Raw genomic sequence first — 9435 nt, 5'->3', positions numbered from 1 at the left:
CTCCAAAGCCGAAGTCATATGTATGAAGAAGATTGTAGTCCTCGGTGTCGAAGACTAGTTCAGGCGTTACTAACGGTGTCCTGGACTAGGGGTACCAACTTAGTTGGCCCATAGTCCATGGGCTGGGCTTGCGGCCCACCGTTCTCATAAGGAAGGACTCCGGGAGCCTCGCACCTCGACGTGATCAAGATGGATTCTGCCGAAGACTTGACGTGTACTCCAAGGACAGCATCTGCCGCCGACATCTGTATCCGTAGGTGGGGCAATCGACCATGTGTAACCCTAGGTACCCCCAGCGTCTATATAAACTGAGGGGTCTAGTATATAGAGACCACAATCACAATTATAACCACCTAGCATTAGGGTTAGAACACAACTTACGATCTCGAGGTAGATCAAGCTTGTACTCGATACATCATCATCAATACAATCAAAGCAGGACGTAGGGTATTACCTCTTTGAGAGGGCCCAAACCTGGGTAAATACCGTCCCCTTTGTCTCCTTTTACCCATAGATTCAAGATCCATAGCTCTGGACCCCCAAACCCGAGGTCTGCCGGTTTTAGTATCGACAAGTAGGTGCGTCGGTGGGACCGAGTTTGATATTTAGTGTTTTGACGGAATGGAATGTGGGAAAGTGGCTGAGGGTTTTGGAGCAATATCTTCAAGCACTTGAGCAACTAAGTCATGATCAAAAACTCATTCCCTTTTAATAGTATTGGCTTTCCTATGAACTCAATGTGATCTTGGATCACTTAACCAAAAATAAAGAGTCTTGGAGCTTTTGCCAATATGTTTCCATAGCATTTTGATGGGTCCACATCCACATGTCCTTGCCATGCCAACACTGAACTTTTCCTGAAATCTATCTTTGAGTAGGCATTAGTCAATGACATATATGTTGTTATTATTAATTACCAAAACCATCCGGAGATTAGTTGCACTTTCAAAAGTCAACACCCTTCTTCTCGCCGCCTAGTTCTGCTCACCATCGGTGCTATGGTTCTCGTCGTCGTCAGTGAACGTATAGACCACCTCCCGATTCACCACCATCTGCTGGGTAGATACCCGGCGCCCACAACCCTCATCGGCCAATCCTTCGGCAGATCGACGTCGGTGAGCACCGCATTGCCGAACCATTCGTCATTCTCTCTTCATCTCTTTTAGTGTGAGACGTGTTGGCATGGATATTTATTTTCCAAGTCAACCCTGCAAGTGCTAGGTTTTCTGTCAAAAACAGGGTTAAACGAGAATCAGTGCGATCTGTTACGCCCGCACCAAACTCAAAAAATACCGGCACCAATTCTTTAACCTACCCCCAAATGTATTATCTTGCAATTAACTGCATCGTAACTACATCTCAGCATCATTTGTGAAGAGCATGAAGAAAATCCGAGATATTTTGAGACGATTTACTATGTTTGTATTTGTGCCCTAACTCACCCTAAGCTACTACTTTTCCCTTTTTTTTTCTCCTTTGTTTTGGTGGTGTGGCCGCCTTTTGTATTAGTGTTGGCCTCCTCCTCCCTGCTCTCTCTTCCTTGTACCTGAAGCGGAGGCAAATTGAGACGAGACGAAACCCTCCTCCCCTTCCCTCCCCACTCCAATCTCCATGGCTCAAGACGAGGTCCCGGAGTCCTCTTCCCCCTCTTCGGCGGCGGCTGGCCGCCTGAACGCCGCCGCGCCGGAGTTCACCCCCCGATCCGCCGCCCCGCACCAAGCCCATCCCCATCGCCGCGGGCCCCACCATCACCACCACCACCACCACCAGCCGCATCACCAGCACCAGCACCAGTACCGCCACCAGCACCACCACCAGGGAGAGGATGAGGGGGATGCCGCGGCGGTGGTGGATAACGCTCAGCTCGTCCTGCCCGAGGAGCTCGCTCGCCGGGTCGTCAAGCAGGTAGACTCTTTTCTTTTTTCAGTCGATTGCTGCGATATCCACTGCGTTGCTACGAAACCTAAAAAAAGTGTTCCCTTTGGCCAAAAAAAGAATGAGGTTTAGATGGGGGTTTTGTTGAGACGTGGAGATGGCCTCTGATTTGATTATTCGCTTGCTGCTCCATAACTTCATCACACATCGACCATAGTACCATGCGTTGGCAAATTTAGTTTTTTGGTGTTCAAATATGTTGGCAATAGAGATGACCATGGGACGTCAGGGCATGGCTTTCTTGAAAATTTGTATACGGTTAAGCGCATCCTCTCATCATTTATCTGATGTGTTCTCCCAGTGTTATGCTTCTGAACTATAACATGGATAACCAATCTGGCTTTACAGATTTGTGGTAGTGAGATTGTACTCTGGTGTAGTATGCATTAATAAGTACTAAACGATGGACCTGAGAGAGGTGGGTGGGGTTAGATATAAGATGATATCTGTTGAGCAATGGTATTTTTGTAAGCGGCAACTCATAGATCTGCAACTTTTTTTCCCGGGAGAATACTAGATATTCTGGATAAAAATGGCACGAATTGCCTTGTTATGTGGTATTTTGGGGTTAGGGTTAAGTGACAGGAGTGGAGCGGCATGGATATAAGAGAGATAAATAAGATTTGCGTGTATGTCAAGTCATCAATATTTGGCAGATATGTGATCCTCCATTCAGTTTATCAGTTACCGATTGGTTAGAGTCGTAGAGAAAATACGACAAATTTATACAATGTTATCTTTCTGTAGTATTGCAACCGCTGTATTGCATGCGTCATAGGCAGTATGTTTCACCTTTTGAGGGTAATATGGTTGAATAGGGAAAGCATGTAACTCCTTCAATTTTGTGGTGTTCCCTACTTTTTATGTGGGAGCAAATAAAATAATCATCATAATATAATACACCAGAAAAAAATGGTCTTTTGTTTTTCGTTATTATAATCTGCACCCTTTCTGTTTTTATTCGATACATTTTCTCAGATAGTTGAAATTGACTCTGTGTACTAGCTTTACCTTTTTACTACTTCCTTTTTAGTTATTTATTAATATAATTAAACTTTCATCAGTTGCTTGATATGCATCTTTATAACTGTGTATCCATTGGATACTGTAATGGTTTTGGAAACGTGACAGGTGGAATTTTACTTCAGTGATGTCAATCTAGCTACAACTGACCATCTGATGAAGTATATTACTAAAGATCCAGATGGATTTGGTGAGTTTAACCTGTTAAATTTGAATAAAGCTCTTGATCATTCTGTTTACTCTCATGTATGTTTCTTTCATCTGACGTTTGCTGGCCAAAATCAATTAAAATTTAGCAATAGAAGTAGGCACAAATATGATGATAAAAATCTTACAAAGTGCTGATATAGCCATAATTTTCTTCTTGGGTATTTTCTGTTATACTAATAAGTTAAGTAATAAGTTGTGCTCAGTTTGTGGTACTACCTCTGGCAGGTAATCTTCTACTATATGTAAGCTACAGATTATTGACACATTCGAAAATGGAAAAAATGTTGCTTTGACACTTTGAAATATGAAATGTGCTTGCATTATTGATGCTACGCATCATTAATTCATTACGGGGAGCTGCATACCATTCTTTGTGTGCTTTTTTCCATTTGGGTTTTATTTTGCCGGATAACAGTTGATACTTCTCCAATATCAGCGAGCAGTTTACAAAAAAAATCGAAACTGTTTTCACTATTTTCTTTTGTCTTAACAGTGCCGATGACAGTGGTTGCATCCTTCAGGAAGATTCGAGAGTTAATTGATAGATCCTTGTTGCCTGGTGCATTACGTACATCAACAGAGCTTGTAAGTATCTCAACCAAATCGTCATATTTACCTGTTTACACTTTTCTTTTGGATATGCATATTCTTTCCGCTATTGACAGCGCAAGTAATTTGCTTGCATATACTTTATATTGCTGCTTAATCAAGATATGTGCTAGTTAGATCTGGGAGGTGACTGCCTCAGCTCATCCATGCAGTGATAAAGCAAAAAAAAGTGTCTAGGAACCTGTACCATCCTACTGAAAGAGCTATCCTGTGATATCATGCATCCGCACTCTTGTTCAATTTTCCCCTGATCCAAACACAAGAAATGATAGTCTGTGTGGTTCTTTACTTTCTTTATCATTTATAGGTAGTTTCAGATGACGGGAAGATGGTTAGGCGACGAGTGCCCTTCTCTGATGTGGATGCTGAAGAAGTTCAGGTTAGCATATAATCCGTGGAATCTTCTATTTGCTATGTCATGCTTCTGAAACTTACCTATTTCTGTACTCAGTCTCGAATTATTGTTGCTGAAAAATTACCTGAGGATCATCGCTATCAGAATCTTATGAGGATTTTCTCAACTGTTGGGAGGTATGGATGTCTGTTACCATGATTAACTATGGGTGCAATGTTGAAGACTAATATTATCTATATTGCAGTGTGAAATCAATACGTACTTGCTATCCACAAGGGATCGATATTTCTGCCGGCAAATCATCAAGGATTGAGATGCTTTTTGCTAATAAGGTTATGTCCTGTAGGTGGTACAATGATCTATCTACCTCTATATGAATACTAAATGTTGATGAGTCATATCATAGCTTCTTCCAAAGCAATGTATCTGTTGTTCGTAAGATATTTTCACACCTGTTTGTGCCAATGTTGTTTCTATTTTGCTGTGCTTGCAGCTGCATGCTTTTGTGGAGTATGGAACTGTTGAAGATGCTGAAAAGGCGGTATGTCATCTTGACTGCTATCCGTCCGTCCTTTGGCACTTGTCTAGCATATAAAAGAAGAATCTTTTCTGTTTACAGGTTGCCGAGTTTAGTGGCGGCAGAAACTGGAGGGATGGGCCTAGAGTTCGTTCGCTGCTTGGTTGCCTGGTACCTTAATGAATCCTGACCAATTCAATGTCTTTTTTTATTGGTCATTTCATGTTTTATGCAGAATTGGAAGTAATCATGGATTGATTGTGAGCATGCACACAAAACTGTCCTATGTGTTCCTCGTCTGTCTTAGTATTCTGGCTAGATCTATTTGTCATTAACATCTGGAATATCGGTTATCCACTTGCATCATGCTTGGTGTAGCTATTATATTTGACTGATGAGTGTAAGCCTGCTTAGTGAAGATTACGTTTAAAGGACAGACTGTTCCCACAAGACTTGTTTAATATCACTGTTATATCAAATGCTTCATTGTAGAAGATGCTTTTCTTTTTCACATTTAATTTTGTTACTGGCCACTAGAAACATGGGATTGGTCAAGGAAGAAAAGGTGGAGATGAGGAGGCTGCGGATGAAGATGATCCTGAAGAGTATGAAGCAGAAGATGCTGCTCAGGTATCTATCATGTACTACAGCATACTGATGCATCAGAAACTTTAAGAATGGATTGTCTAATGGGGTGTTTCTTATATAGGGTGAGGATGGTTTCTATGACAAAGCTGGAATGAGGCAAGGGAGGGGCCGAGGACGTGGGGGAAGAGGCCGTGGCCGGGGCCAGTACCATGGCCAGAGTCGGGACGGCGGGCATCCAATCGGCACTCCTCCATCAAATCACAGTGCTGAGCATCCGGTGGTGTCCAAGCCGCCTCCTGGTCCGCGTATGCCGGACGGCACAAAAGGATTTGCCATGGGGCGAGGGAAGCCCCAGGTCAGCCCCGCAGTGCTGTCTGATGCTTAGTGGTACCCTGTTGCCCTGTTGTCGGGAGGGGTTGGCAGAACGGCGCTTATATGATGACCCATTTTGATGTGATCCCATGAAGAGGAAGGATAGTAATACCCTGATACATGCGTCAGTATACTGCATTGCTGCTGGTCCATGGACCTGTCTTTTGGTCTCTGAATTTCCTAGTTGAAAGTACAAATTCATACTTGACTCGACAAATCAACAGAAAGAAGTCTTCAGTGGGAGGAGCAAATTTTTATAGTTGTTCGAATCGTCGCTTTTGCAAACATATATACTACATGTCAACTGATAGGTTTGTTCTTCACTGGTCTGCAAACTTTGGTCTCCGCTCGTTCTTGCCATCTGTTCTTCGCATTCCCTTTGCTGGTGCGGTCTTGCTGGTGCTGGCACGGCCACTGCTGTTGCAAACAGGCTCGCTGCCGGTGCCGGCCACAGCCTTGCCCTTGGCTGGTAAAGCATTCTTCCTGGCATCTACCTGCAGCTCCTTGGAAGCTCTTGCCGCAGAAGATGGTGGCCTCCTCGCCTTCGCGCTCTCGACTTTGGTGTCCACGCCCAATGGTGGAGCTGTCGCCACTGCCGTTGCTGATGCCCTGCGCCGTGCGAAAATAGACCCAGTCGTGAGCAGATTCTTGGGCGCCGTGTAAGGGGCTTCTCCTGGCGTCTCCACCGTGTTGGTTGTACTTGCACTGCTGCTGCTGCTGTCCTGGCTTGCATTTGCGTAGTACGTGTGCGAGTGTTCCTTGCCTGAGTTGCTGCTTGTGCCAGTATTGGCTTTGGCATCTGGTTTCTGCTGCCTGTTGGGCAGAGTAGCGTAAGCTGAAGCTGGTCTCCTGTCGGTCGTGCAAGGCTGGCTCTTGGCAGAGTTGCTTGACGAAGAACCTGCCGGAGTCTTGGCTGATGTTTTGGTCGCCTCAGTCTTGCCAATGAACTGCCCTAGCCAAGATTTCGAAAAATCGTTCAACTCCAAACCCAGTTTGCATAGGATGATGAATAAATGTGCAAAACAAAGGAGGTTTAGCGATTAGCATACCCTTGAAGCTGAAGGTTTGACAGGTTGCGTGATCGGGATGTGTGTCACCTTAGGGGCAACCACCGTTTCGGAGGAGCTGGCTTCCATCTTGAGGGAAGGAAACATTGGTGCAACCGGAGGGGTCTTGGGCCTGAAATCACATGTACTCCCTCTAATGTAAGAACCAATTCTAGCAGTGCTAGGGCCAAATGAACCTACTACCAGTTGTCTCAAAAAAAAAAAAAAATGAACCTACCAGTCATAGTCGTGCTTCTCGATGATCGGCATGAGGAGATCTCTCTTCCCCGAGGGAGGCTTGGACATATGACCACCTAGTTAGCACACAGACGATGCAGTGAGCTTTACTCAGAAATCTAAGTAGCATATGGTTTTCAAGGAAAATCGTTCCTGGTGACCAGGTGAAATGGCCATGACCCATGAAGATGGAAATATTGGTTCGGTGCACGTATAAGTTAACGTACGTATGGGATTCTTGTTTGTTCCAAAAAAAAAAAAACAACGTTAAGTGCAAGGACGAGAGAGAGAGATAGATGTCACCTTGGATGGCGTCGAACTCCACGGAGTAGATCGGCTCCAGGAGGTTCACATCCGTATCTTCCTCATGCTTGTACAGCTCCCGGAAGAAAACTATGCTCTCGTCCTTGTCCTTCTGAACCGCGGACGGGGCCTTCTTGCTCTTGCCCATCCCCGCGATCCTCCTCATGCGGTTCATCTTCTTCAAGGAACAAAGCTATGCTTGCTTGTTGTTGCGAGGACCGGAAAGATGAGAGGTATCAGGTATGGGGATTTTGACATTGTAGCCTTGTAGGGTTGCATCATGAATACTGGCCGCAAGACTTCCAAATCTGCCGGCGATTCTAAAGCGACCGCTGGAATTGTTTGGAGACAGGGCATGTTAATATTGTTAAACTACTAGTTGGTGAAAGGGATGGGGTCGATGCAACCAAATGGTGGGATGATTGATTGATTCAACAGGCATAAGCATTGGCATCGTTTGTTTCTTCGGTTGTGCTCTAGTGTTACAGTCCTTTTTCTTGTCCTCCCCTTGTGCTCCTCATTTCTAGTTTTATTATGGTTCTCTTCTCATATGTTTATACTTTTCATGATATTCATGAGTTTTAAGTTTAGTTAGGGTATATCAAACATGAATCCCACACCCTATGATGCTTTTGGATATGTGGATTTTTTTGTCAGGATGTACTAATGCAATGGAGCATCCCCCGCTCCGCTAGGTTTCCCTCCCCCGCCGTCGCCGGCCGCCGGGCGCGCGGCTCCCGGCCCGCCCCGCTCCCCTCCCCCTCCCCCTCTCTCCTCCCCTCCCGCGGCGCGCCCGCGCGCGCCCGGGGGGGCCCCTATGGCCGCGGCTCTCGGCCCCGCCTCCCTCCCCTCCCCCCGCCGTCACCGGCGAGCTCCGTCGGGCAAAAGCCCGGGGGGCGCGGTGGCGGCGGGGCCCTCCTTCCCTGTATGCTTGTGGGCGCCGACGTGGGTAGGGCAGCGGTTGGGCGTGGCCGCTGCTCCGACCGGGGGGCGGCGTGGGTAGGTCTCGGTGGTGGCCTACCGGGGTCGTGGCGGCTTCACGGTGGCTCGATGGATCTGCTCGCGGCAACGGCCGGCTTCTCCGGCGTCGGTTTGTCTGCGTTCGGGCCGTCTCGACCTTTACCCCGTCTCCTCGTCGCCCGTCCGCTTCTCCCATCAAAGGGTTGGTCCTCTCCCAGTTGCGGTCCACCGCTCGTCTCGCGCCCGATGCCGCAGGACAGAGCTCGTCTCGCGCATGATGCGGCAGGACCGAGCTCGTCTCGTGCACGGTGCAGCAGGACTGACCTCGTCCCCCTCTCGTTGCTGCAGGACCGAGCTCGTCTCGCACTTGGGGCAGTAGGATGGGTCGGTGGATGCCAGTTCTGGATGACCTATTGGGTCTCGACGCTGGGGGTGCCCAGGGGCGCGAAAGGTGGGACCTTTCCGCTCGTCTCTTTTGTTGGGGTGCGGCAGGTCTCGAGTGAGGTGGTGTCGAGGTCTTGGATGCTGGAGCGGCGGCCCTGGTGGTGGTTGCGTGGTGCTCTTGGGTAGAGCCTGTGCATTGGTGCTGCCTGGGCACCATGGTCGTGTGGGAGGCGTGGTTGCCGGGGTGTGGCGTTCGGTGGCAGTGAATGTTGGCCGAGGTGAAAACCTGCTCTATTTTCGGACGGACCGGCGGCGGCGAAGATCGTTTCCTTCTTGAAGGCGTCGTCGCGGCTCTCATTGCCCGTCATGCGGCTTCGGGGGGAACTCTGATCCTTGGATCGGGTGGTGACGGTGCTCCGGCGTCGTATCCTTCCTGAAGGCGCCGCCTTGGAGCGCATGGTTCGTCATATGTAGCTTCATCTCTTCGGGGCGGTAGTGCTAGGAGTGGTGTTGCTGCGCTCAGCACCTATGTATCATGTCTTGGATGTGTGTGTGTTGCGGTGGCGTGGCGTGTGGTTGTGCTGGATGCTTGTGGTTTGGTGCTTTATATATAAAGCAGGGTGAAAGCCTTTTTCGGTAATGCAATGGAGCTGATACAGCGAATGGTAGGGGATATTCATAGAAGTTTTACGTTTTTTTTTCTAGGGTCAACACTGAGTGATTGGTTTCACTTTTCAATGTTCCAGCAAGTTTTCAATGTGTATTTTTTAATCGGCGTCTAACGGTCTAAATCTATCATGACTCTCGTGTCACTGCCGGTAGCGGCCCGGGAGAAAACCCTAGCCACCGCCAAACACCACCCCCACTCCCTCTAACCTCCCTTGCAGCCGCTGGAG

General features: G+C 47.5%; 2 protein-coding genes across 2 annotated transcripts; one reads left to right on the top strand and one right to left on the bottom strand.

Annotated features, from left to right (window-relative positions):
* Nucleotides 1-1516: 1516 nt before the first annotated feature.
* LOC123152133 (la-related protein 6B) lies at nucleotides 1517-5898 on the top strand. Its single transcript, XM_044571757.1, has 10 exons — nucleotides 1517-1905; nucleotides 3067-3148; nucleotides 3662-3753; nucleotides 4085-4156; nucleotides 4229-4308; nucleotides 4377-4464; nucleotides 4626-4673; nucleotides 4752-4820; nucleotides 5187-5279; nucleotides 5359-5898. The coding sequence occupies exons 1-10, from the start codon at nucleotides 1612-1614 to the stop codon at nucleotides 5620-5622; spliced, it is 1182 nt and encodes a 393-aa protein (XP_044427692.1). The 5' UTR covers nucleotides 1517-1611; the 3' UTR covers nucleotides 5623-5898.
* A 31-nt stretch (nucleotides 5899-5929) lies between these two features.
* Nucleotides 5930-7807, bottom strand: LOC123152134 (uncharacterized). Its single transcript, XM_044571758.1, has 4 exons — nucleotides 7196-7807; nucleotides 6894-6969; nucleotides 6659-6788; nucleotides 5930-6556 (listed from the first exon to the last, which is right to left on the bottom strand). The coding sequence occupies exons 1-4, from the start codon at nucleotides 7368-7370 to the stop codon at nucleotides 5930-5932; spliced, it is 1008 nt and encodes a 335-aa protein (XP_044427693.1). The 5' UTR covers nucleotides 7371-7807.
* Nucleotides 7808-9435: the final 1628 nt, after the last annotated feature.

Source organism: Triticum aestivum, chromosome 7A (genome assembly GCF_018294505.1).
Source record: "Triticum aestivum cultivar Chinese Spring chromosome 7A, IWGSC CS RefSeq v2.1, whole genome shotgun sequence".
NCBI classification, from domain to species: Eukaryota; Viridiplantae; Streptophyta; class Magnoliopsida; order Poales; family Poaceae; genus Triticum; species Triticum aestivum.
This window is presented reverse-complemented; position numbering and strand designations above follow the sequence as displayed.

Bases quoted from the DNA above. Each gene is read 5' to 3' on its own strand.
- LOC123152133 (XM_044571757.1), top strand. From the start codon at position 1,612: ATGGCTCAAGACGAGGTCCCGGAGTCCTCTTCCCCCTCTTCGGCGGCG. The intron at 4,309-4,376 runs GTATGGATGTCT...TCTATATTGCAG, and splicing joins ATTTTCTCAACTGTTGGGAG to TGTGAAATCAATACGTACTT. The intron at 4,821-5,186 runs GTACCTTAATGA...ACTGGCCACTAG, and splicing joins GTTCGCTGCTTGGTTGCCTG to AAACATGGGATTGGTCAAGG.
- LOC123152134 (XM_044571758.1), bottom strand. From the start codon at position 7,370: ATGAACCGCATGAGGAGGATCGCGGGGATGGGCAAGAGCAAGAAGGCC. The intron at 6,970-7,195 runs GTGACATCTATC...TGTGCTAACTAG, and splicing joins GGAGTTCGACGCCATCCAAG to GTGGTCATATGTCCAAGCCT. The intron at 6,557-6,658 runs GTATGCTAATCG...TGGCTAGGGCAG, and splicing joins TCAAACCTTCAGCTTCAAGG to TTCATTGGCAAGACTGAGGC.